General features: G+C 49.3%; 1 protein-coding gene across 12 annotated transcripts in view; it reads right to left on the bottom strand.

The window, feature by feature from the left end:
• The window catches only part of SYNDIG1 (synapse differentiation inducing 1), a 119,224-nt gene that overhangs the window by 28,316 nt on the left and 63,201 nt on the right, over positions 1-27,707 (bottom strand). For 8 of the 12 annotated variants that reach the window (XM_050951234.1, XM_050951239.1, XM_050951236.1 and 5 more), the window contains one exon: positions 4,793-5,443. The exons of 2 other annotated variants lie outside the window; for them this stretch is intronic. In XM_050951234.1, the coding sequence (XP_050807191.1) occupies positions 5,153-5,443 (291 nt within the window). In that variant the 3' untranslated portion in view covers positions 4,793-5,152. Of the gene's footprint in view, positions 1-4,296; positions 5,444-27,707 lie in introns of those variants that run through there. 2 more of the 12 variants (XM_050951243.1, XM_050951242.1) reach the window with 2 other exon arrangements.

Below are 27,707 nucleotides of genomic sequence, written 5' to 3' on the forward strand. Positions count from 1 at the left end.
ATCCAAACCCACTGACGCTTTGAATCAGCCCCCTGAAGAGGTGCCTTATATCTGATTTCCTTTGTAGATTGCTCTCATTTTTGAGTCAGCTCTGCTAACGTCATTCGGCTTCAGCATGGACTTTCACTCTTTGCTCCAGGTGTATGCTTGACCGTGTGAGTGCATATGGAGATAGTAATGCTCTTGAAATACTGGCTAGTCACGCATGTCTGGAGAAGGCCTGGATTTATACATCAAGAAGAATACAGGAGGTCAGAGCAGATGATCACAATGGTCCCTTCTGGCCTTTGAATCTATGAATACTTCATTTTTGCTTCCCTCTTATGAATTCCCTCTGTAATTCAGTTGCTCTCTCCTAACACTGTATTTTGCTATCCCAGCATGCCTAGAGGCAAACTGCCTACGCCAATTACAGATTCAAATGAGGGCCAATATTTACTTTCTCTCTTCAGCACAAGCAACTCTTTCCTTGGCCAGCACCACAGACTTATATGAACCTGTTCTCTTCTAACCTGTAAATAACTAGCCCTGTAGTTAAAGTACCAATGGATACGGTCCCAGTCATCTCACAAGGGTATATTAACCAGATCCGGCTGGGTTGTTTCCCGCCCCGCCCCGCCCCACCCCACCCCCTCCCTGACCAAAATAAAATTATTCTGTTTCTGCTGAAATTTTTCTATGGGTTTTTGGATTTTTTTGACAAAACACTGAAAAATTTCAATAAAATTAGACATTTTCCACAAAAAATTCTGTTTTGTCAAAAACGCTTTGACAAAATTTTTTTTGACCAGGTCCATGCTGAGCATTTGTAATCAGACCCACATCAGCTGACTCTGGCTAGCAAATCAATGCCAGCCCCTCACTAGGACACCTTGGTGATGTGCATGTGCTTAACAGCATCAGAAGAAAACTAAATCGCTGTCAAAGCTGGAGCAAAAGAAGTTCCCGAGTCCTTCTGTTTGAGAGGGAACCTTGCAGAGGGGCGGGGGAGGTGAGTTTTCCTGGGAATGAGTGGCCCTCAAGAGAAATAGCACAAGATGGCATGCTCCACCTGTCCTAGTGCTTGGAGCGCAATGATCCGTTCCAGCGGGAGCAGGAATGGAAGGGGATTACCGACTGCTAAACAAAGTCACTGAGAAAGGTATTTTCCACTGCATGCATCCGATGAAGTGGGTTTTAGCCCACGAAAGCTTATGCCCAAATAAATGTGTTAGTATCTAAGGTGTCACAAGGACTCCTCATTCCTTTTTAGAAATGCGCAGCATTCCATGATCACACCAAATGTCACTTGAAAAAGGCAAATTGTCCTTGCAACAAGCCAGCTGCCAGATGAAACCACTGACTGGTCTAACAGACCCATTTGAAAACAATGTTAAAGCATGCAGAGTTGAATCGGGCCTGATGAGCGATTTCTCTGTGGTATATGCCAGGTTGTTGTGAGAAATTAATTTGATGTTGGTGAGAATGGGGGATGTGTTGTGCTTCCTAAGTGAGTGAAAAAGCTAACGTGCATCTAATTAAAATATGTGCAATAATCTCCTGGTAGCTGACGCCTTGGCTACACTGGAGAGTTGCAGCGCTGGTGGTGGGTTTACAGTGCTGCAACTTACTCACCGTCCGCACTTGCAAGGCACATACAGTGCTGCATCTCCCTGGCTGCAGCGCTGGCTGTACTCCTGCTCTGCCTGAGATATAAGGATTGCAGCGCTGGTGATGCAGCGCTGCTCCGCAAGTGTGGCCACCAAAAGCGCTGTAAATGGCCTCCGAGGTATTCGGAGGCATCCCAGAATGCCTGTTCAGCCACTCTGCTCATTAGTTCGCACTCTACTGCCCTGGCCTCAGGTGACCCGTCCTTTAAATGCCCCGGGAATTTTAAAAATCCCCTTCCTGTCTGCTCAGCCAGGTGTGGAGTGCAATCAATCAGTGAATCTTTCCAGGTGACCATGCCTCCACACGCCAAACGAGCCCCAGCATGGAGCAATGACGAGTTGCTGGACCTCATCAGTGTTTGGGGGGAGGAAGCTGTGCAGTCCCAGCTGTGCTGCAGCCGTAGGAATTACGATACCTATGGGCAGATCTCAAGGGCCATGCTGGAAAGGGGCCATGACCGGGATGCGGTGCAGTGCAGGGTTAAAGTAAAGGAACTGCGGAGTGCCTATTGCAAAGCCCACGAGGGAAACCGCCGCTCTGGTGCTGCCCCCACGACCTGCCGTTTTTACAAGGAGCTGGATGTGATACTTGGGGGTGACCCCACCGCCAATCCGACGACCACGATGGACACTTCAGAGTGGGGGGGAGGAGGGGGGAGGAAACCAAGAGTGAGGGTACTGGGGTGGGGGGAGACACCCTGGAGTCCCAGGAGGCATGCAGCCAGGAGCTCTTCTCAAGCCAGGAGGAAGGTAGCCAGTCGCAGCAGCTGGAACTTGGTGAAGGACAGGCAGAGGAGCGGTTCCCAATAAGTAGCTTTTATTTTCAAGATGGAAATGTTTCGGGAGAGGAGAGGGGGTTAGGGCTGCATGCATGCATGCCTAGATGTGGAATAGCCCATTGATGCGGTTTATCATGTCGCGGTAATTGGCCTCGGTAATCTCTTCAAAAGTTTCAGCCAGAGTGTGGGCAATGCACTTGCGCAAGTTTATAGGGAAAGTCACTGTGGTCCTTGTCCCAGTCAGGCTAACGCGTCCGCGCCACTGTGCCACGAGGGGTGGGGGGACCATTGGTGCACACAGGCAAACTGCATAGGGGCCAGGGCGGAATCCGCATTGCTGTAGAAGACCCTCCCGCTCTTCCCAGGTGACCCGCAGCAGTGAGATAGCTTCCAGGATTAACTCCTGTGGAAAATGTTGGGAGACTGTTCAGTGTAGATGCACCCTGCAGCAGTTTGCTTTCCCCAACGCACAGAAACCCCTGCACATCCTTGAAGCAATCATTCCCCCTTACTCACCATTTCCTGCCTCCTGGGGGTTAGGTGCGCTCTGTTTGGTATGGGAAAAGTATGCTAAAGTGATGACTGTAAACGCCTTCACTGTGTGGGAATAACTGTCTGGGTGAGATTATAAACAATGCAGCCTCTGTTAACTGTTTCCATTTTTGTCTTTCGAACAGTGTCCTTGACTACTGGACTGCCCGTATCATCCACTGGCCAGAAGCTACAAAACCTCAGGAAGAAGCCACAAAAAAGCAAAGAAGACATGCTGAAAGCAGTTATGGATCAGTCTGCCAGAGAGAGTAAGAAACTGCAGGACTGGAGAGAAAGGGAAAGCAGGCTCCACCAGAGAAACGCAGCAGCTAAGAAGAAAAGCACAAAGCAGCTGATAAGCATCCTGGCACGCCAAACGGACTGTATCCAGTTACTCATAGCCATGAAGGCAGAGCACTATCGTGCCGCGCCACCCCCCCAGTCCCAAAGCTCTTTCCCTTGTGCCCCAGTGTCAGCTCCAAACCCCCTTCCCCAGCCTCCAGGTTCTTACCACCACCCGCTGCCTCCAACACCTGTATGTTCACCAACCAGCCCTGAGAACTATGACCCTTAACCTCTGCACTCAACCCCCATCACCATGCAGTATTTTCATCCTGAAGTGCAGCAGTCATTGCACAGCACTCCAGACAGGACGTATTCAAACCTGTGACTGTACAGTTCACCCCCCCACCTCCTTGTCCTTTTAGGTTCCCAAAACGTTGTGTGTCTGTCAAGAAAGTTATTTTCTTTTCAATAAATGAATTCTTGGCTTTGAAAACAGTCTTTATTATTGCAGAAAGTGAAAGATAATGTAGCCCAGGAAAGAAACAGGCACTGCAAATCATTTTAGGAAAAACAGATTCCTACTAACATTGTAACCACTGCACTTCACTCCCGTGCAAGGCACCAAACATTACTGTTGGTTTTCAGCCTCAAATTCCTCCCTCAAGTCATCCCTAATCCTTGCAACCCTGTGCTGGGCCTCTCTAGTTGCCCTGCTCTCTGGCTGTGCAAATTCAGCCTCCAGGCGTTGAACCTCGGAGGTCCATTCCTGACTGAATGTTTCACCCTTCCCTTCACAAATATTATGGAGGGTACAGCACGCGGATATAACCGCAGGGATGCTGCTTTCCCCCAAGTCTAGCTTCCGGTACAGAGATCTCCAGCGTCCTTTTAAACGGCCAAAAGCACACTCCAGTCATTCTGCACTGGGTCAGCCTGTAGTTGAACCGGTCCTTGCTCCTGTCAAGCTTCCCTGTATACGGTTTAATGAGCCAGGGCATTAATAGGTAAGCGGGGTCTCCAAGGATCACAATGTGCATTTCAACATCCCTTACTGTGATCTTGTCGTCTGGGAAAAAAGTCCCTTCCTGCAGCTTCCTGAACAGGCCAGTGTTCCGAAAGATGCGTGCATCATGCACCTTTCCAGGCCAGCCTGTGTTAATGTCAATGAAACGCCCACGGTGATCCACAAGCGCCTGGAGAACCATAGAGAAATATCCCATCCGATTAATGTACTCGGATGCTAGGTGAGGTGGTGCCAGAATAGGAATATGCGTCCCACCTATCGCGCCTCCACAGTTAGGGAAACTCATTTGTGCAAAGCCATCCAGAATGTCCTGCACGTTCCCCAGAGTCACGGTTCTTCTTAGCAGGATGTGATTAATGGCCCTGCAAACTTGCATCAACACGATTCCAACGGTGGACTTTCCCACTCCAAACTGGTTCCCAAACGATCGGTAGCTGTCTGGAGTTGCCAGCTTCCAGATTGCAATAGCCACCCGCTTCTCCACCGGCAGGACAGCTCTCAATCTCGTGTCCTTGTGACGCAGGGTGGGGGCGAGCTCCTCACACAGTCCCATGAAAGTGGCTTTTCTCATCCGAAAGTTCTGCAGCCACTGCTCGTCATCCCAGACTTCCATGATGATGTGATCCCACCACTCAGCGCTTGTTTGCCGAGCCCAAAAGCGGCGTTCCACGGTGCTGAGCATTTCCATGAATGCCGCAAGCAATGTAGTGTCATACGCGTCAGGCGACCCGATATCATCGTCAGACTCCTCACTGTTACTTTGGAGCTGAAGGAACAGCTCAACTGCCAAACGTGATGTGCTGGCGACACTCATCAGCAAAGTCCTCAGCAGCTCGGGCTCCATTTCCCACAGAAATCGAGCTGCACAGAAACCGTTGGGAGACTCACAATGGCGCCAAACATGGATGGAAAAACAGTGACTGCTGGGATGTGAAGTGATGCACCACGGGGCGCTGGGACAGGAAGCGGAGTGACCCGCACCCTTCCGTCCCCTTCCCACAACCCACGGCGCCAAAATGGGATGAGGTGCTCTGTGGGACAGCTGCCCACAATGCACCACTCCCAACAGCGCTGCAAATGCTGCAAATGTGGCCACACTGCAGCACTTTCCCTACACAGATGTACGAAGACAGCTGTAACTCCCAGCGCTGTACAGCTGCAAGTGTAGCCATGGCCTGAGAGAGAGAAAGAGAGAGAGAAGGTTCAATACAAGTGGAATTTGGTGACATGATAAAATTAGATGCAGAGGTCACTGTACTAAAACCAAGCAAGTTAAGGATTTATACAGAACCAAAAGTTGTTCTGAGCATTAGTACGAATACCTGCGCTTCTCTAGTGCTTTGCATCAGTAGATCGCAAAGCACTTTACAAAGAAGGTCAGCACCGTTATCCTGGTGTAAGTTAAGCACAGAGAAGGGGGAGTGACTGTGCCAAGAACACCCAGCAGGAATACAACCCAGGCCCCCCAAGTCCTAGTGCACTGCTCTACCCACTAGACAATACCGCCTCTATTCATTACTCAGTAACTACTATTAGGGCTTGGCTACACTGGCACTTTACAGCGCTGCAACTTTCGCGCTCAGGGGTATGAAAAAAACACCCCCCTGAGCGCTGCAAGATACAGCGCTGTAAAGCCTCAGTGTAATCAGTGCCGCAGCGCTGGGAGTGCGGCTCCCAGCGCTGCAAGCTACACCCGTAAGGGATGTGGTTTACGTGCAGCGCTGGGAGAGCTCTCTCCCAGCACTGGCGCTCCGACCACACTCACACTTCAAAGCGCTGCTGCGGCAGCGCTTTGAAATTTCAAGTGTAGCCATACCCTTATTTTTTCATGTTGTTTTAGTGCCTGGCAGCCCCAGTCTTGGCATAGGTCCCCACTGTGCTGGAAGCTGTACAAACAAAACCAAGAGTTTCCAGGAATAAGCCTCTCAACTGCAAGCTCTCGCCCATGCGAACAGTTGAGCAGATTAGATCTAGAGTTCACAATGCAAGAGTAATTTCAGTTTTAGGTGCGAGCCAAAGGTTTTGTCAGCAGCTCCTCTCCTGGCACCCAGACATTTAACAGCTCGCCCACATGAGACCATTGCACTGAATTAACTAGGGGGTGATTTTAAACCAAATTAGTTACTAATTGACTTAAGCTAACCTGAAATAAGAGTGTGCCAACACCGCTTTGTACTACACTAACTAAATCGGTTTTAAAAATAATTTAAGTTAAACCAGTGCAACTTTCTTCTGGAGACAAAGGCATAAGTGACTTCCCCTCATTAGCGCCTGAGTCTCGGAAATCTAAAGCATCATGGTGCTGGGCCATGCGTTGTCAAATGAGTTAGCAAAAAGTTGGTGCCAACAGCGACGGACTGGATTTTAAAAGGAAAACAAACAGCCTGGGGCATTCCAAGGGTCCCTACTTCGCATTCCAAAACATCACCGCCCATCTCACAATGCTTCATTAGGACTATCAGAGCAGAGACTTGTGTACAGATGGACAAAAACCACCATTCCAACGTCTCCCAGAGTTTCTTGAGCCAAACACCACAAACTCTGAGGCCGTCACAAAGGCACTGTACTTCAGGTAACTAGAGCAGAAAACAAAATACTATGACAAGAATGTCAAACCAGAATGGCCCATCTCAAGTGGGAGAAAATGTCAGAAGCTAAACAGGACGCGGCTGGCAATCTGCCAAAGTCACAGCTACGCCATCCACACCAAGGTCCCACCCATCACCCCCGAAGAGCAGCGCTAGAAGAGGAACAGAAGAGATCTGAACAAAGTCAGCAGGACACTGGTCTGGCTTTTTTGAGGAGTGTGGATGGATGCCGTTCCAGAGCACCCGCTTATGGCCTGGGACAGCCCCACAGGGACCCTGCCTCAGTTTCCCCTTCTCAGGGCTTCCCAAGCATCATGCTCCTAACGGTGATAAAGAGTCAGGTCAGGATGTTACAAACCAAGGCACAAACCCTGCCCTGGCTGGGAGTTCTGTCACTCACCAACCGCACCAAGTGCAAACTCCTCTAGCACTTTAACAGCCTGAACATGGAGTCACAGACAGGCCCCGGGGTACTCCGGTCTGTCTTGCCATCCGAGTGAGTGTATTGGGCATAAAAGGCCCCTTGCTCCAAGAATCACAGCAATATTCAGTTTGCTCCTAATCCCAAAGGACCAGGCCCTTATCCCAGATCAACGCCCGTGTAAACCTACAGTACAATCCTATAGTAAACCATGTGAAGATGTATTAAATAGGAACAGGAAATTAGAGAGTTATTCACTGGGTTAAAGCAAGAAAACGTAGACACACGAATGAGTTATAGTCCTAGGATTCAGAAGGTAATATCGGCTTCTATAATCAGCAAGCGTTGTTTGATCTTTAGGGCTAACGCAGACTAAGCAGCTGGGGAGCTCTTGCTTATGCCTAGAAACACCTTCCCTCCCCTCTCCACCCCACCCACACAGTCCAAGTGGCATAGACATGCTCAGTTCCTTTCGTAGCACTATGAACCCACAGGGGAGCACGCAGATCCCAGCTCTGCACCTTGCAGATCCCAGCGGGGACGTGGGGACCGGGCATGCACTGGTGCCTGGCTTGCTAGCATCACCCTAAGAACTCCACAAAGGCCAGTTTTCTCTTGGCCAATAAACCCCTCATTATCGATCACAGCCCACTGGCAAGGAAGTGCTCAGAGTCTATAAGCAAAGTCCATGTATTCATTCTCCCTGCTCCTCCGCAAGGCCCTCCCAGACCCTGCTGGCTGGAGTCTGTCGCTGTGTTGGCAGGCCGCAGCAGCCTCCTGCTGTCTGCAGTTCTCTCTCTCCGGGTGTCTCAGAATATGTCTGTCATAAACAGATAGCTAAGGGTTAACGTCTCTTTCACCTGGAAATAAGTATCTGAAGCACCTGACCAGAGGACCAATCAGGAAACAGGATTTTTTCAACTCTGGGTGGAGAGAAGTTTGTGTGGGAGTCCTTTGTTCTTGGTCTTCTGCCTGTATGCTCTCTCGGCTATGAGAGGAGTTCTGTTTCCTGCTTTCTAATCTTCTGTTTCCAAGTTGTAAGTACCATATAGTAAGGCAGTAAGGTTTCTATTGTTTTTCTTTTGTATTTACATGGATATAGTTGCTGGAGTGCTTTAAATTGTATTCTTTTTGAATAAGGCTGTTTATTCAATATTCTTTTAAGCAAATGACCCTGTATTTGTCACCTTAATACAGAGAGACCATTTTTATGTATTTTTCTTTCTTTTTATATAAAGCTTTCTTTTAAGACCTGTTGGGAGTTTTTCTTTAGTGGGGAACTCCAGGGAATTGAGTCTGTGCTCACCAGGGAATTGGTGGGAGGAAGAAGTCAGGGGGAAATCTGTGTGTGTTAGATTTACTAGCCTGACTTTGCATTCCCTCTGGGTGAAGAGGGAAGTGCTTGTGTTTCCAGGACTGGAATTAGAGAGGGTGGACTCCCTCTGTTTAGATTCACGGAGCTTGCTTCTGTGTGTCTCTCCAGGAACACCTGGAGGGGGGAAGGGAAAAGGTTTATTTCCCTTTGTTGTGAGACTCAAGGGATTTGGGTCTTGGGGTCCCCAGGGAAGGTTTTTGGGGGGACCAGAGTGCCCCAAACACTCTAATTTTTTGGGTGGTGACAGCTTTACCAGGTCCAAGCTGGTAACTAAGCTTGGAGGTTTTTCATGCTAACCCCCATATTTTGGACGCTAAGGTCCAAATCTGGGACTAGGTTATGACAATGTCCACACTGCAACATAAGCCCACTCGTGAGCTAACAAGGGTCAGCTGACTCGAATCCCACTAACCCTGGGCTTCCATTGCAGTGTAGATATAACCTCTGAGACTCTTGCAGGAGCCTTCCTGCTCTCAACAGCCCTCTCCAGGTCTCCGCTACCATCTTCATCTCCCTCTGCCCTGGCCTTTTCCTTATCTATCTGTGCCCCCATTCTGCGAACACTTAGGCATGTGCTACTGGAATCCCATTGGCTCACAGTAGCACACTTAAGAGCCTGCATAAGTGTCAGCAGGGCCCAGGGCCTAGAAGTGTCTAGACAAGACTCCCTGTAGTAGACAATCTGGACTCCAAGACAGATCAGAAGAATATTCTGCCTCTCGTTGGACCTCTGTCAGTAACAGCTCTCTCTGAACTTCAATGGCTGCTGGATCGCCTGGTCACCTCTTGTTCTTCGAACAGTTCCTCCTGCTGTGGGCTGTTCGCAGGCTGAGTTGATCCCCTGCTTAGAGGCCTGGGTTGGGGGAGAAAGGGTTGAAGTCTGAGCCCCATTGCCCCAGGTGGGGGTGGAGCTCGGACTTCAGCCCTGGGTCCCAGCAAGTCTAATGCTGTCCTTGGTGATCCCATTAAAATGAGGTCCTGACCCACAGTTTGAGAACCACTGCATTATTGTAATGGCTCTATTCCTCTGAGGCAGGTTGTGCTCATCTCGTAAAGGCTAGAGCACAAGATGTAGCTCCCATGAGGTGTAGAGGAACACAGGTGAGTGAGTTGTTGGAAAGGTCCCACTGGAGTTAAAAGGTACCTTATCTGCTGACTTTCAATGCTTCTGCTATTAAGAGTAACGGGACATTACCTCAGTAATAACCTGATTTGTAAGCTGTGTCAGAAAGTTGCTCAGGAATAGAGAATCCGTGGCATTTCCCGAAGTTACATACCATACTTTCAGCATGTCAGTTACCAGCAGCCTCTCAGAGCATCAGCGTACGAGGTGTAAAAAATGACAGAACATGCTCCTCACTGTTCACACTTCAACAGCTAAGACTACTGGAGTGATGCCAGCGAGAGCTTCCTGCTCAGTGTAATGAATGTCCACAAATCAAAAGCTTGAGATGATCTTCCAAGGCATTTAGGACATTTAAAGCTAGAAATTGGGGCTGACTACTCCAAACACAGTTTGAAATGAAAGACTGGGGAGCGCCACTTTAAGGTGTCTACATCTGGGGTTTTCTGCACTTTAGTAGAAACTGAAGAGAATGACAAGCCTTGAAAGCCTTGCAGACCAACATCCCCCCAGGTCATTTTCTGATCATGTATTCAGCACACTGGTCTGTGACAAAAGCCAACCTGGAATGAGAAGCATCTGAGTTTCCTACTGCTAGGAGCAGTAGAACCACTGAGCAAGCTAAGTGCAGGCTGTCACCCCAGGATCATGCATACCTTTGAATGGATTGTTCCAAGAGGCTGATTACATCTCACCTTGGCATCTCACCTATTACAGCCTCCAATATTTTTCATGTCGCACACGCATGTTCAGTTGAGAGCTCTTTTATACCAAGATCTTCTTCGAGTGATTGCTCATATCCATTCCAGTTAGGTGTGTGCGCCGCGCGTGCACATTCGTCGGAAAACTTTTACCCTAGCAACTCAGTGGGCCGGCAGGTCGCCCCCTAGAGTGGCGCCGTCATGGTGCTCGATATATACCCCTGCCGGCCCACCCACTCCTCAGTTCCTTCTTACCGCCCGTGTCGGTCGTTGGAACAGTGGAGCGCGGCTTAGCTGACCTCCACTTCCCTAGCTACTCGTAGTTCTCGTATATAGTTATGCAGTTATAATCCTTTTATATATATATTTGTATAGTTATACGTTTTTTCTTTGCTAACATAGTTAGTTTAGTAATAGTTAGCGGGGTTCAGGAAGTAGCCCCTTCCCTGCACCCGGTGCCGGAGCCCATGCACGGCTCACCGGGTTTTAAAATGGGCTCGGCCTGCCAGAAGCCGATGCCGAAGGGAGATCCACACGACTCCTGTTTGAAGTGCCTCAGGGAATCACACTTGACAGCTAAGTGCCCCATTTGCAAGGCTTTTAAACCGAGACCAAAAAGGAGCGGGACTTTCACTTATCCCTCCACCTTTGGCGCCGAGCGATGATCAAGCGGCTGGCAGAAGCGCCTCCTCGGCACCGGACCCCGCCAGTACTGCCAAGGCCTTTCGGCACCGGCCGTCGCCGGCACCGAAGTCGACTCGGCACCGCTCCCTTCCTCCGAGGTCGAGAAAGCCTACGATTCCTGCTGGTGCCTGACGGCTCCCCGGCACGCGCCGTGGTAGAGCTTACTGCTCCCGCTGCTTCTGTGCCAACTGCACCACAGCCAGAGAGCTCGTCTAAGTCGGATTGCCCGGCACCGACACCTGCTGAGGCATCGACGACGTCGGCACCGTCGATCCCGGTCCCACAAGGGCCGTAAAATCCGGTGCCTGATGGCTCCCCGGCACGCGCCGTGGTTGAGCTTACTGCTCCTGCTGCTTCCGTGCCAACTGCACCGCAGCCAGAGAGCTCGTCTAAGTCGGACTGCCCGGCACCGACACCTGCTGAGGCACCGACGACGTCGGCACCGTCGATCCCGGCCCCACAAGGGCCGTCGAATCCGGTGCCTGACGGCTCCCCGGCACGCGCCGTTGTTGAGCTTACTGCTCCTGCTGCTTCCGTGCCAACCGCACCGCAGCCAGAGAGCTCGTCTAAGTCGGATCGCCTGGCACCGACACCTCTGAGGCACCGACAACGTCGGCACCATCGATTCCAGTCCCACAAGGGCCGTCGAATCCGGTGCCTGTCGGCTCCCCGGCACGCGCCGTGGTTGAGCTTATTGCTCCTGCTGCTTCCGTGCCGACGGCACCGCAGCCAGAGAGCTCATCTAAGTCGGATCGCCCGGCACCGACACCTACCGAAGCTCTGACGACCTCGGTACCGTTGATCCCGGTCCCACGAGGGCCGTCGAATCCGGTGCCTGACAGCTCCCCAGTATGCACTGTGGTTGAGCCTGCTGTTCCCTCCACGCCGGAGACATTACCAACGGCGAGGGATCTCATTGCCATGACAGAGTCGATGCTGCCTGACCCCGGCACCGCCGGTGCGGGTAATAGTCTCTTCATATGACCGTCCTCTGTCAGCACAGCAGAGCGGCACTGTTCACGATCACGGTCCCGCAGATACTCCAGGTCCCGTCGGCACACCCGACACCACTTGCAGTCCCGGTGCTGTTTTCCTCATCGGTACTGGTCGCACTCGCTGCGCCGGTTGGTATCCCGTTCGCCGACCCGCTATCGGCACCGTTCCGACTCCCGGCACCGCGACAGGTACCTTGACTCCTGTAGCCTCTCCCCGAGCCTCGAGATCTCGGTCGACCTCCCGGCACCGTTCTGGTTGCAGGTCTGGATCTCGTTCCAGGTACTGGTACGCCTCCCAGTGCCGGTCCCCGGTGCCGAGTTGGGCAAGGTCCGATAGAGTCAGAGACTCTGCCCGTGCCTTCTTTTAGTACCTCCATGGCCATCCAGACACGCATCCGTGTCATCCCACATGCGCAGATCTTATGCTCAGGACCACGATTCTGATACGCCCCCCGACAACCTGAGGTGGAGGAGGTCCCAGAGGTAGAGGACCCGGTATGGGGCCCTCTAAGGGGTACGACTACTCGTCTGTCCGCTCTCTTCTCTGCTCACTAGTCTTTCAGTCTGTTAAGGAGAGGTATTGGCATGGCCAGCGGGTGCCAGCCCCGAAACCAAAGGAGGCTTGGCGAATGAACCTGCTTGGCCGCCAGGTGTACTCTGCAGAGGCCCTGCAGCTCTGGGTAGCAAAGCAACAAGCCTTGCTTAGCTGCTATAATTATAGCACCTGGGTGAAGGTAGTTTAGTTTATGGAGTTTCTCCCTCAAAACTCCCGCCAAGAGTTCGCTGCCGTCTTGGAGGACAGGGGAAAAAAGTACCCAGAGCGTCCCTCCAGGCCTCGTTGGACGCAGCAGACTCAGCAGCCAGGACTCTGGCCTTTGGTGTCGCCATGAGGTGCATCTCATGGCTTCAGGTTTCAAACCTCCGGCCGGAGCTGCAGTATGCCATTCAGGATTTACCCTTTGTTGGTAAAGGCCTCTTCGCGACAAAGACAGCCCCAGGCTGCGAAGCCTGATGGACAATAGGGTCCTAATGCGCTCTCTCAGAGCTCTTACGGTGGTTCCGCCGTACACTAGGTTTCACAAAGACAAGGTGCAGTTATAACTGCACCCTGCTTTCCTCCCTAAGGTGGTTTCGGCCTTTCATGTTACCCACAGCTCAACGCAATGGGCGCAACCATTGCACTCCCTGGACATCTGTGGAGTGCTCGCATTTATATTGCGCTGACAGAACCATTTCGTAAGGTGCCCCAGCTCTGTCACGGTAGCAGACCAATGGGAGGGCTTGCTTGTTTTCCTCTCAGAGGATCTCATCTTGGGTGATGGCGTACATCCGCACTTGTTATGATTTGGCTCATATTTCCCCAAGCCACATCACCGTGCATTCTACCAGGGCTCAGGCTTCATCTGCCGCCTTGCTGGCTCATGTTCCTACCCATGAGATCTGTCGCGCAGCTCCATTGGTCCTCGGTCCATACCTTTGCTTCGCAGTATGCCCTGGTTCAACAGTCAAGAGATGCTGTAGCCTCTGGCTCAGCGGTTTTCATTCTGCCACATTTCACTCCGACCCCACCGCCTAGGTAAGGCTTGGGATTCACCTAACTGGAATGGATGTGAGCAATCACTCGAAGAAGAAAAGACGGTTACTTACCTTTGTAACTGTTGTTCTTCGAGATGTGTTGCTCACATCCATTCCACACCCGCCCTCCTTCCCCACTGTCGGAGTAGCCGGCAAGAAGGAACTGAGGAGCAGGTGGGCCGGCAGGGGTATATATCGAGCACCATGACGGCGCCACTCTAGGGGGCGACCTGCCGGCCCACCGAGTTGCTAGGGTAAAAGTTTTCTGACGAATGTGCACGCGCGGCGCGCACACACCTAACTGGAATGGACATGAGCAATACATCTCGAAGAACAACAGTTACAAAGGTGAGTAACCGTCTTTTCATAGAGGCCAGAAGCCGCAGATTGCTTATGCCCGCCAAGATCGTGGTAAAGTAGACACAAAATATTCAGTTTACAAATGAGAGAGTGTTTGTGCCTGAAATGGGAAGTGACTGAAAAAAATACATGGCTAGTGTGATGGAATACACCCCTGTATTTACACCCTACTGCAATAATCTTTGTACAAGATATGCCTTGTAAGGTATCATTTGAAAACCCACAATTTGCTGGTCAGTATTGTCCTTGTACAATGTGTGTGGCAACATCGTATGTGAAGTAATAGGATTCCCCTGTATGGGGTTATTGACACATGTTCCAAACCCACAGCCCTGCCCAGGAAGATGTCAGATCTGTCCTACACAAAGGAATATGTGGCTGCCTTAACTTGCATTTAAGTAGTAAAAGAGTCATCAAGCAGGGAGGTGAAACAAAGGAAGCTCAAAGAAGTTTTTTAAAAAACTCAAAAACAACCAGCAAGGAACATCCTTCCCCGTAGATTCTTAGTCTCCAGAGTGTCAGTGGGAAATGTATTTCAAGAGGGGGACTGAAACTATCAAAAGGGAGGCAAACATCCCCAGGCAACCTCCACCCACCCACCTCATTCGCTCCACCTGGGAATACAAAAGGAAACAGCCATTGGCCTCAGGGGGAGAGGGCCTGACCACAGTGTTTGGTAGCAATCTGTTGGAGCACGTGGTGAGAAGGTTTGTTTTGCAACTAGGATAGTTTCCTAAGTAGATACTAGCAAGCTTTTTTTCTTAATTTTTCTTGTAACCATTTCTGACTTGTATGCCTCACGACTTGTGCACACTTAGAAGGTATCTCTTTGTAGTTAATCAACTTGTTTTATTGTGTCATCTAATCTAGTGTGTTTAAAGTTATAGTGTCTGGGTAACTTCATTGTCATGATAAACTCGTGTATATTATTCCCTGAAAGGAATAACCAACTCATTTCTGGACTGCCTGGGAGAGGGCTGGACAGTACAGGACATACATTACTGGGGGTAAGTCTGGGACTGGGAGTGTGTTGGGGTCACCAAGACTGGTGAGACTCAGGGTGTAACTTGCAGGCTACAGTTACACAAACACATCTGGGAGCACGCTGCAGGTTGGTAGCTGGTTGTGAGCAGTCTAGGTTGGAAGCTACAAGAGCAAGATATTGCAAGACAACCCAGGTCACAGGGCAGAGGTGACTCGGACCCCCATTGGCCTGGATCATACCCCAGTATGTCAAAGTCACCTACCCAGTAGATGGTAAAAGAATACAAACAGCTCTCTCGGATTTGCCTTGATTTCTGGTCAGCTGGATTCCCATGTACAAAGTGTTCCAGCTGGTTCAGTTGCCTGGCAAGAGGCCCTGACCCAGCAAAACACTTAAGCACATGAAGCTTCACACTGACTTCACTTTAGTACCATTTAGGAAGCAATTAAACCTTGATTTAAAGATTCCAAGTGATGGAGAATTTACCACAATCCTTGGTGAAATGTTTACTGGTTACTTGCTTTCACCGTTAACTAACGGCATCTTATTTCCAGCCTGAATTTCGATGACGTCCATTTCCAGTCATTGGCTCTTGTTATGCCTTTGTCTGCTTGAGAAAAGAGCCCTCTAGTATCATACAACTTTCCCCTCTCATGTTAATTATAGACTCTGATCAAGTCACCTCTTCGTCTTCTCTATGTGAAGCGAAAAAGACTGAGCTCCTTTAGACTCCAACTATAAGGCAGGTTTTCCAGACCTTGGAGAATTCTTGTTGCTCTTTTGTGAACCCTTCCCAATTTTTCTACATCCTTTTAAAAGTGTGGACACTAGAACTGACACAGTATCCAGTACTGGTGTTATGAATAGGTCTATTATCACCTCCTGACTTCTGCTCGATGTTGCACTGTTAATGCATCCAGAGGTCATCTTACATCTCTCTGTCTCCACATGACACTGGGAGTTTATGTTCCATTGGTTATCCACCATGACCCCCAAGTCCTTTTCAGAGTATCGGCTTTCCTGGATCCAGTTCCCCAGCTGGTTAGTGTGACCTACACTCTTTGTTCCTAGATCGATGCTGCTGCATGTGGCTGCATTAAAAGGCCTGTTGTTTTGATTTCACCCACTGCATCAAGTGATCCAAGTCGCTCTGTACCAGTGACCTGTCCTCATCTCTCTTTCCCATCCTCCCCATTTGTGTGCCACCTGCAAACTTAATCAGCAATGATTTTATATTTTCTTCAAGGACCTTGGTAAAAGTAGTGCCTGGCACTGGGTAGGCAATGGATTCCGGCAGGACCCCGCGGCTGTAATAGAAATAATATATCTATCGGTATCAATTAGAAGCAATATCAAGAGGGTGAGACTGGCGTAAAGTCAGTTGGAGCGAGATTAGTATCAGGCCCATTATTGTTTCTAGCTAAGAATTCACAGTTTTCCTCGTGGCATCATCTGATCTTCCCATGGAGCGGGGGAGGTGTTTGGGTTTGTAAACGGGGCCAGGCTATTTGTAAAGAGCTGCAGTTCCTCCTGATGTTCTCAAGCTTTCTTTGCACACGTTTTTACCCACCCACACACCGAATGACACACTCCCAGACCTGTTAGCAGCACTTAGCAACATGTTTCTGCTGGGAAGCCGGGCAGACATTAGCAACACAGATTGAAACCACCCTTTGGATCTGTCCTGCCAATTCCCACTCCATCGATCCCACCAGTCTCTTATAGGAGTTCTGTCCACCACCTCACACAACTGCTTTCACCCATCGATCACCAAGTACTTTGCAGGCGAGGCAGGTACCATAGCCCCCAAATTACAGATGGGGAATGGAACAGTGACTCGCCTAGGGTCACCCTGGGGGTCAGCAACCGCATGAAGAACAGAGCCCAGGTCTCCCGAGTGCCAGTCTCTAATGCACTAGCTATTGGGCTGTACAGATAACTAAGTACCTCATAGTCCCCTGCGTGGCTGCTTCGTCAATTTCCTTGTTGGCTGTTCCTCTGGGGGTGAATTTAATCATGATCAGCTTTACAGATGCCAACAGAACTGGAAGGGCTCCGCAGTATAACAGAGTACAGCCCCCAGCCGCCCCCATGAGAAAGGCCGTACAAAGCCCTGTGCCTGGGGAGAGGAACCATGCAAACGTATCCTCACAAGGCCCCTGGAAGGTAGCTCTGGACCACGACTCCCTTTTTACAGAGGGGGAAGAGAGGCACACAGAGACTTGCTCAAGGTCACAAGGGAACCAGCTGCAGAGATAGGACCTGAGCCCAGGTCCCCTCCGCGTCAGTCTGTTTCTGTATTTGTCTCTGAAGGGCACAACGGCAGCCAGGAGCAAGCTGAAAACCACTTTCTCCCCAGCTGCCATGCACAGGGGCGAGAGACAATCCAGGCCCTGCACCTGGGAGAGCCCAGGGGCTACTCCCTCTGTGAGACCTGAGAGAGCACCCCACCCATAGGAACATCTGCCCTCTCTTGACCCGCACCCTGGACTAGCCTACATGGATGGTGGAGGCTGCACACACTCTTTGCAGGAACGGAGTCTACTGTCCACACTGCCCAGTCACCCCTTCAGCCAAACACCCTAGGGAGAGATCTTCAAGGACATAAAGGACAGTTAGGGACCCAATTCCCAGGGGAAGTCAAAGGGAGTTAGGTACCTGCAACATTGTCAACTCTGGTGTCTTCATTGTGAGTTTCTTTCATAGCTGGTGTTTTTCTGGAAGCCTCAGCTCCTGGGATCAGGTGATGCGATGAGAATCTCAGCTTTCATTAACAAAACACAAGAAGTCAGTTCCTAGTCCTCAGCGTTTGCGGGGGAAAAAGCTTTCAAACGTGAACCGTCAAGACTGAAAAACCGGAAGGCAAAGAAAATGAAACCCAAATAGATTATCTTTAATGTCTTGTGACTTTTAGGCCAATCTCAGGCTCTCTCTGGGGCCTAACTCCTGAGTTCTGAACGCTTGGGGTTGGAGTTACTGTGACACAGATTCTCATTTGAGTCTTTGAAAATCTCTCACCCAGCCACTGCCAGGAAGGTGAGAAATTGGGGTTGGGAAGGGAGATGATTCTCTGACTTGAGATGCACTGTGAAATCTGAAAAAGCTTGAGAGCAGCACTGCTCTAGTCCCTCCGCAGCAGTGGCCTTTTTGCAAAGCAGCCTTGAAAAACGGAGTCCTTGGAAGCTGGCTGTTCAGTTCCAGAGGGATGTCGGAGTCTCACATACTCTGTTCCCTGCAGATAGGCTTTTATTTTGATTCATAAACTCAGACTCTAGGACCATCTTGATCATCTCATTTTGATTGTGAAGATAGCACCAGAAATAGCAGCCTGGTAAATACTGTCCCTCGCAGATTGTAAATACTAATAAACATCTGTTAAGCAGGCAAGATGGATGTCACAATGGATGGGAAACAAGATGAAATTCAGTAAAGACTAGTGCCAAGCACTTCACTTAGGAAGGAAAATCAAACGTACAACTACAAACTGGGGAATAACTGGCATGGTGGTAGTACTGCTGAAAAGGATCTGAGGGACATAGTGGATCACAAACTGAATACGAGTCAACAATGTGATACAGTGGCAAAAAAAGTTAATATCATTTTGGGGGCATTAACAGGGATATCGTATATAAGACACAGAAGGTAACTGTCCTGCTCTACTCAGCACTGGTGAGGCCTCAGCTGGAGCACTGTATCCAGTTCTGGGTGCTGCACTTTGAGGAAGATGAGGACAAACTGGAGAGAGTCCAGAGGAGAGCAACAAAAAATGACAAAAGGTTTAGAAAACTTGCCCTGTGAGGAAAGGTAAAAAAACCCCAACGACTGGGTATGTCTAGTCTTGAGAAAAGAAGACTGAGGGCAGAGCTGATAGTGCTCTGCAAAATTGTGAAGGGATGTTCTAAAGTGGACAGTGATCAATTGTTCTCCATGGCCACTGAATTAGGACAAGACGTAATAGGCTTAATCTGCAGCAAGGGAGATTTAGGTTGGGTATTAGGAACGAATTTCAAGCTGTACGGGTATTAAAGCTCTGGAAAAGGCTTCCTAGGGCGGCTGTAGAATCCCCCTCACTGGAGGTTTTAAAGAACAGGTTGGACAAACACCTGTCAGGGATAGTCTGAGTTTACTCAGTCCTGCTGAAGAGCAGGGGATTGGACTTGATGACTTCTCAAGGTCCCTTCCAGCCCTGCCTTTCTATGGTTCTATGAAGATAAAGGCTGGATAAAACACATAGCGTTCTCTACATAAAACAACATCACCATATTCCCAATTCAAAAGACTGATTCCAGCAGGGTTCTCCAAGACTGAGGTCTAGATTCATTACAGAAAACCACTGGCGCTTGTTGTAAATTTTCCATCATAACTGAGCTATTTAAAAAAACAGGATTATTGCCACAATGTGAGTGTTTTTGCAGAAAAAGATAGGTTTTTGTTAAAAAACAACCCCCCCCCCAAACAAAAATATTTTGATTTGGATATCCTGCCACAGTACCTCATGGGAGCTGTAGTTTGGTTTCCACATGTTCCTTTCTCCTCTGAGGGACATGCTCCCTGGCCAGACTACATGCCCCATGATGCAACTGTCTGCCCTCGCTGATGTAGCCATGATGATGCATTGTGGGAGATGCAGTCTCGAACCAGGACGTCCAAGCACTCAGACTATGGCTCCCATAAGGCACCAACGCAGCATTTCCAAATTGAATTATTTAAGTTTTTGGTTCAAAAAAGTGTGCTTCTTGATTTTTTTGCTAAAGAGTTGATTTTCCATGGAAAATTTTGACAAAAATAATTTACCTGTTTTTGTTGAAATGTTCTGTAGGAAAAAAAGCCTATTTTCTGACTAACTAGAGAAATTACGTTTGAAGGAGAAAAACACGAGCGTAGCCTACTAGAATGAGTAGCATCTATTCTGAGTGTTCCATGGCTTTAGTTCAAAAATAAAACACCCACGCTGCTGACCACTTTTTTCCAGTTGATTTAAAAGGCAATTTATTTTTGGTAAGTTTAATTCTGAAAAATAAAAACACCGAGAAAATAAACATTTCCCAAACCGAGAATAGCTTTGAAATCAGCAATCCTGAAAAAGATTCAGTTAACTTTCCAGACCAGAGACCAATGCAGTGTATTAGCGCCTAATCCTAAAAGACATCTTGCCAAGAAAATCTGGGCAATTTGGTATTGTTGACTAAGCTCCTGTGAATGTGAAGAGATTACATCCAGGCAACAAATGAAACATGTGGTGGCATGGTACACAAAAGAGAGAAGAAGTAAAATGAACAGTGGCTGTAAAGAATAAGCGAAGAACAGATAGCAGATAAATAAAATAAATCAACAGGATGGCAAGAACTGGCCCAGCAACTGTATTCATTCCATCGTTTAACAATATGGGAAGAAACTACAAATCATCTAATATCAGTTGCCGTCACACTGTTAATATCACGTTGAAATAATCCACAATTTCTCCCTAGTTACTGTGGTATTAGTTCTGGGTACCAGCCCCTGAAAGCTATGTCTAAACTACGAGCTAGGGGTGTGATTCCCCTGCTTGTGTACACACACTCATGCCAGCACTCACCCCAGTTAGTGTGTATGTAAACAGTAGTGCAGCCGAAAGCGGTGGCGGAGGCATGTCTGAGCTGTGCTGAGCACAGACCTGCCCTGGGCAGGTGCTTGGCATGGCTCAGGCACTCAGCTCCATCTCCGCCGTCACCACCCAAGCTACCGGGTCTCCACTGTTATTTCTGCTCACAGTAGCTCAATGAATGCGTGTACATGAGCAGAGGAATCACACACCCCCAGCTTACAGTGTAGATGCAATCTAAGAAACACTTTCCTCCCTAAATCAAAACTTGTATTTGGAGATGGGTGGCCCTGGATTTTATTGTGTCAGGGTAGCAGTTAGCAAGGCCCCAGCTAGGCAGAGATTGCAGAGGCAAAAGTGCCATTTCATGAAGGGTTTTGGGATTTCAAATTCTGACATTTCTCTTCAGAGCAAAACCTCAAAACCTCGTGCAGGTATTGTAGTTTTGAGAATGCTTGGTGGAGATTTTGTAGGTGTTGGTCTCTGTCTGAGGGGTTAGAGGAGATGCGGTTGTACCTCAGTGCTTGGCTGTAGACAATGGATCGTGTGATGTGCCCGGGATGGAAGCTGGAGGCATGAAGGTAGGCATAGCGGTCCGTAGGTTTTTGGTATAGGGTGGTGGTAATGTGACCATCACTTATTTGCACTGTGGTGTCTAGGAAGTGGACCTCCTCTGTAGACTGGTCCAGGCTGAGGTTGATGGTGGGGTGGAAGCTGTTGAAATCGTGGTGGAACATCACACGATCCATTCTCAAAACTACAATACCCGCACGAGGAAATAAGGAAACAGATCAACAGAGCCAGACGTGTACCCAGAAGCCTCCTACTGCAAGACAAACCCAAGAAAGAAACCAACAGGACTCCACTGGCCATCACATACAGTCCCCAGCTAAAACCTCTCCAACGCATCATCAGGGATCTACAACCCATCCTGGACAATGATCCCACACTTTCACAGGCCTTGGGTGGCAGGCCAGTCCTTGCCCACAGACAACCTGCCAACCTGAAACATATTCTCACCAGCAACTGCACACTGCACCATAGTAACTCTAGCTCAGGAACCAATCCATGCAGCAAACCTCGATGCCAACTCTGCCCACATATCTACACCAGCGACACCATCACAGGACCTAACCAGATCGGCCACACCATCACCGGTTCATTCACCTGCACCGCCACCAATGTAATATACGCCAGCAATGCCCCTCTGCTATGTACATCGGCCAAACTGGACAGTCGCTACGAAAAAGGATAAATGGACACAAATCAGATATTAGGAATGGCAATATACAAAAACCTGTAGGAGAACACTTCAACCTCCCTGGCCACACTATAGCAGACCTTAAGGTGGCCATCCTGCAGCAAAAAAACTTCAGGACCAGACTTCAAAGAGAAACTGCTGAGCTTCAGTTCATCTGCAAATTTGAAACCATCAGCTCAGGATTAAACAAAGACTGTGAATGGCTTGCCAATTACAAAACCAGTTACTCCTCCCTTGGTTTTCACACCTCAACTGCTAGAACAGGGCCTCATCCTCCCTGATTGAACTACCTCATTATCTCTAGCTTGCCTGCATATATATATACCTGCCCCTGGAAATTTCCACTACATGCATCTGACGAGGTGGGTATTCACCCACGAAAGCTCATGCTCCAAAACGTCTGTTAGTCTGTAAGGTGCCACAGGACTCTTTGCTGACTCACATCACTCATTCCATCCCAAACACGCCAGGCGACTTTCAGCCTGATCCCAGCCCCTGGACATCAGTGGGTTCCTTCCACTGACTTCAGCGGACTTCAGCTCCATCCCACAGTGAAGGGCAGAAATGGTCACAGAATTGTTTAATATTGATAATCCTTGAAGTGAGAGAGAAGATCCTGTCTGTCTCTACTATGTCTTTATTATTCTACACAGCGCTGCAGCGGCAGACAAACTGACAAGATGAACTGATCGGTCTTTCTCATCTCTACTGGCTCTGATTTTATGAAGCAGAAAAGAGGAGATGAAATGTTCGAATGAAGACACAAGACATGACATCATGGGTTTGTTTCCTCTCTCTGGAATTAGTAATCAATGGAATTATACTGCTCCATGTATCATGGACCAGAAATCTTCAACTTGCTTTTCTTGAAATACATTTCCCACCCTCTGCCACTAAATCAATCCAGTAACAAAAATGAACGGGCAGTTTCTTGCACACACAAAATAAGAGTTTGCAATCCGAAGGAGTAGCACACTTCATGCATTACAAAACAGGACTATTTCAGCCATATGTCACTCTAAGTGGAAACTGAGGCCATGGCTACACTGGCGCTTTACAGCGCTGCAACTTTCTCACTCAGGGGTGTGAAAAAAAACACCTCCCTGAGCGCTGCAAGATACAGCGCTGTAAAGCACCAGTGTAAACAGTGCCGCAGCGCTGGGAGCGTGGCTCCCAGAGCTGTAAGCTAATCCCCATGAGGAGGTGGAGTACCTGCAGCGCTGGGAGCTAATCCCCATGAGGAGGTGGAGTACCTGCAGCGCTGGGACCACACTCACACTTCACAGCGCTGCCGCGGCAGCACTTTGAAGTTTCGAGTGTAGCCATACCCTGAAACGCCTTCCGACAATCTTCAGCAGCATTTTCCTCCGGCTGTTCAGTGTAAATCTCCTGTCTCTGGCTCGAACACACAGAGTTCTACTACCTGAGTGAAAGGATCAGTTCAATCAGCTCCGAGGTAGTAGCAGAGACTCAGAAACTTTTCGCTGTGGTCTAGCTGCTAGCAGCAAACAAATAACCTCGCTAGGGGAATGGGCTGCAGTCAGCATTTACTGTGCCTTGCTTTCTTTCATGGTTCGAAGAACTCGCAATTGCAAAGTAGTATTTCCCAGTTCAGGGGCACGGCTGGCTCTAGCCATTTTGCCGTCCCAAGCACGGTGGCACGCTGTGTGTGTGTGTGTGGGGGGGCGCTGTGCCACTTGCCAGTCCAACGGCTCCGGTGGACCTCCCACAGGCATGCCTGCGGATGCTCCACCGGAGCCGGGGGGCCAGCGGACCCTCTGCAGAGACGCCTGCGGGAGGCCCACCAGAGCTGCCTGCTGCCCTCCCGGCAACCAGCAGAGCACCCCCTGCGGCATGATGCCCCAAGCACGCGCTTGGCGCGCTGGGGCCTGGAGCCGGCCCTGTTCAGGGGTAAGCGTGGCTGAATCTGTCTTTTTGTTCTGTGGCCGTGCAGCAGAGGAGTCCTCCCATGACTAGGGCTCTTAGGTGCTACTGCAATGCTAATCATCATCATCATAAATCAGTCTCAGCCTGGGCAGTGTTCATTCTCATTGCCATAAATACATTACCATCCCCATCACATGTAATGTGGTGTATTGAAAGCTGTGTTAAATGGTATGCTGTCACTTTACATTTTAAGAGGTTTCCTGGTCCTGCTGACAGGCTAAGGGGCTCTGTAGGGATGCCCCTTATCTGGGTCTTCAATAGTCCATCTGCAGACAGGCAGCCTCATGTAAGGAGGGCTGAGCTGTGGCTCTCTGGCTCAGGGAACAGCCTGCTTTGTCTCTGTACAGGGCTGTTGTGTGTTAGCATCTGTGTTCGGTCACAGCCTGGCCAGGAGAGTCCTGCTGCTGAATTTCTCACTCTCTGGGTGGATGCCCTGAACAGAACACCAAAAGGTCACGAGCCTCCCCTTTTCAGTCAAAATGGAGACAATCCATTTTTTACATACATGGCCACTTTTTAAAAACTTTTTCTTCCACCTGGATCACCTGGTGCCAATGGGGACCCTTCAAATGGGATTCCAGCCCTGTCTCAAGTCATTTTCTTGTGAAGTCTCCAGAACCAAGTCAGCTGGAATGGCAAGTGTGAGTGGCAAATTCAGTATCTCGCTACACATTTTGGCAGCATTTTTTCTCTGATTGTTCAGGGTAATAATGGCCTTTGTCAGTTCAGCTGCAAGAATGGAACCTGGGATCTCTGGGTTTAAAAACACAGACTTCTGTGGCTTGACCTAAAAGACTTTTAACTTCCAAGGACCAGCAGACTCAAACTCTTTGCATAGTGCAGCCAGTAGCCAAAAGGCCACTCACTGCCAGGACAAGCTACAACAATCCTGCTGTTTTAGTCAGCTCCAATGATTTTAACTGAATAAGAACAATACTCAAGGACACAAAATAACATGAATCAAGCTCATGTAGCGCACCAGTGGTGAATGGGTAAAAAATAATATATGGAGCTATAACGATCTCACAGAGCTGGAAGGGACCCTGAAAGGTCATCAAGTCCTGCCACCTGCCCAGAGGATTCAGGGGGCCTGGGGCAAAGCGGGGGAGCTGCAGCACTTGTACTCACCCAGCGGCGGTCCGGGTCTTCAGCAGCATTTCGGGGGCGGGGGCCTTAAGTCACTCCACGTTTTTGGCAGCACTGAAGGACCCCCTGCTGCTGAAATGCCGCCAAAGACCCAGAGCAACTGAAAGGGGCCAGGGCTTGCAGGGTCCCTGCGTGGCCCGAGGCAAATTGCTCCACTTGCCCCCGCCAGGCAGCCCTGCTCCTGCCTTCACTAACAGGACCAAGTACTGATTTTGGCCAGATCCCTAAGTGGCCCCCCTCAAGGGTTGAACTCACAACCTTGGGCTTAGCAGGCCAATGCTCTAACCACTGAGCTATGGGTTGTAACATGCCCACCAATAGCTCCTTCTTTTAGATCTGGAGGCCGCTGTCTCCAATGGGAGTTAGGCACCTAAATCACCTGCTTTTGCCTGACAAATACGAGTGCTTGCTTCGAAAGAGCTGGGCGGTAACTCAAACCTGTGGCAATTCCACCGCATACCAGCTCTAAGGAGAGAAGCAAAGTGGCCTGCTCAGACAGTCTGAGTTCTGCTGGGGAATGACACCGGGAAGACAGGGAAACCCCACTCCAGAACGGGGAGAGAGGCAGGTCTGGGATACAGCTGAGGAACTGGGAGCCTAGAGTGCACGTCTTGGCTGGAGCAGAGAGGGGGATACGGGTGCAGTTGCCTGAACTGTGACAACCTCGACAGAATATGGAGGATAAATGATCTTAGTTCTTCTGTGATGAAGAAATCAGACTCTGTTCTTCTCCGGGGGTATGTCTTTGGATGTAGCTCATGTAACAAAACTGTCTCATCTTATACAGTGAAGGCTCCATTTTGCTAAAAGAAAGCTCCTCACGCCTGCTGTGTAATGTAAAGAGTGATCCAATTAATGGATGTCTTCAGCAGAAAGGACTTAACGCTGACCTTTCCGCAGTCTGCAGTCAGCAGGGGTATTTTTCTTCCATTCTAACAGCAACTAGAGCTCTGTATCAAAGACCAGGCCATGATTCTCAGATATGCAGCACGTGTCTCCGCACATCTTGCAACGACTGCTTTGTGCTGGATTGTTTGGTTGGTTTGGCGTCTTTTGTTTTCGTTTGGATACAGCCATGTGGACTGATCACCTGGGACAATTCAGACACCCCTTTCAAACCGTTGACAAAGAACTTCTCAAGCAGGAGTTGATTCTAGCAGTCTTAAATTACAAAGGATGTCGGCTAGGCACTGCTCACTCCTAGCTGGACTGGCTGCTTCCACCATTCACAAAGGTTTTCATGGTGGGTCTTTGGCCAAGTTGTGAAATGTCTAACTGTACATGCACGGCTGCATGGTTTGGATTGTAAAAGACTTGGGCACTATTAGATTGTAGGCTTTTGGGGGCAAGGACAGTCTTTTTATTCTGTGTCTGTATGGAGTGCTGGGCCATGACGGGGGCAACCAGGCATTACGTTCATAAATAATGAATAAAATTCCCACTACCAAAGTGGGTCCCTCAGAGGTTCCCATTGAGCTCAGTAAAAGCTGCAGGGGGCTCGATGCTTCCAAAACCCAGTCTACTTAATCAGGTGCTTAAATATGGATTTAGGAGCCAGGCTTTAGCCTCCTGTGTCTTGCAAATCTCAGCCACAGCTCTGAGCTAGCAGCTGACTGAGGTCCTGCGTGAGCTGTGACTGACTGAAAGCCCTACAACTGAAATGCAGATGAGAGCCCTTAGAAATAGTCTGAGATGACTCAGCTTTTATCTCCATGACCAGGATCATTTACTGGGCCACAGCAGGAATAGCGAAGATGCACAGCTTTACTGACCAATCAGCTCGGGAGCCAAACCTGCTAGGATGTCAAGGAAACCATGCATTTTCCTGAATCAGTGCCTTAGCCTCAGGTCTCTGAGCAGCCATCAGATGGTAATTACTTTTAGCCACTACCAGCCTTGGTCAGTGATCTAGAGATTAAATTTCCCATAGTCTATTACCAGTCTCCTGAGTCATCTAATTCCACCACTCAATTCATTTGTGTCTTAGGCAACTGAAATCTGTGCAGTCAGAGGTGAAAGATTAGTCCATTAACTAATATTACTGCATTGTTCCCAAAGATAAGGGCTGTTTCTAATCAAAATAGCCCTTTCGCTAGATTCAGCCTCCTCTCATCTCTCAGAGGTACGTACAGCACTAAAATGCACCTACTGATACACATGATGCTAATGTATTCTCGGTAATAAAACTAATGGAATATTTTATGTACACTGGAGAAAAGCGCTATCGACCTTTTTCTGCACCTTCCCCCTCCTGCCACATCATCACTATTCTCACATGCCAGCAGTGTTACAATCTTCCCAGTTTCCAGACTGCTCTGAGATGAGCGACAAGCGACATTTTACACACGGCCTTCTCGGACTGGAGAAATTTTAAAGGTTCCGGTGTGATTCCAGCGGGAGGAGACTGACTGCCTCTGAACAGCTAGGGACACAAGGGCTTAATTCTCATGTGCACTAAAAGTGCCAGTCGTGGAAGGATGGGCTGATGGCTGAGGCATCAGCCTGGAACTTCAGAGGCCAGCTCAGATCCCTGCTCTGCCCCAGGCCTGCTGAGTGACCTCAGGCCAGCCAGGTAGGGCTGGATCCACAAAGGGGCTAATACGTTTAGCTGCCACCTTAGGTGCCCAAGTTCACCAGTTGGGTGCCACTGAGAGCCTCAAACCCCTTGTTTAGCTGGCACCCAAATTCCCACCAGTG

This window comes from Gopherus flavomarginatus, chromosome 4, assembly GCF_025201925.1.
Source record: "Gopherus flavomarginatus isolate rGopFla2 chromosome 4, rGopFla2.mat.asm, whole genome shotgun sequence".
NCBI lineage: Eukaryota > Metazoa > Chordata > Testudines > Testudinidae > Gopherus > Gopherus flavomarginatus.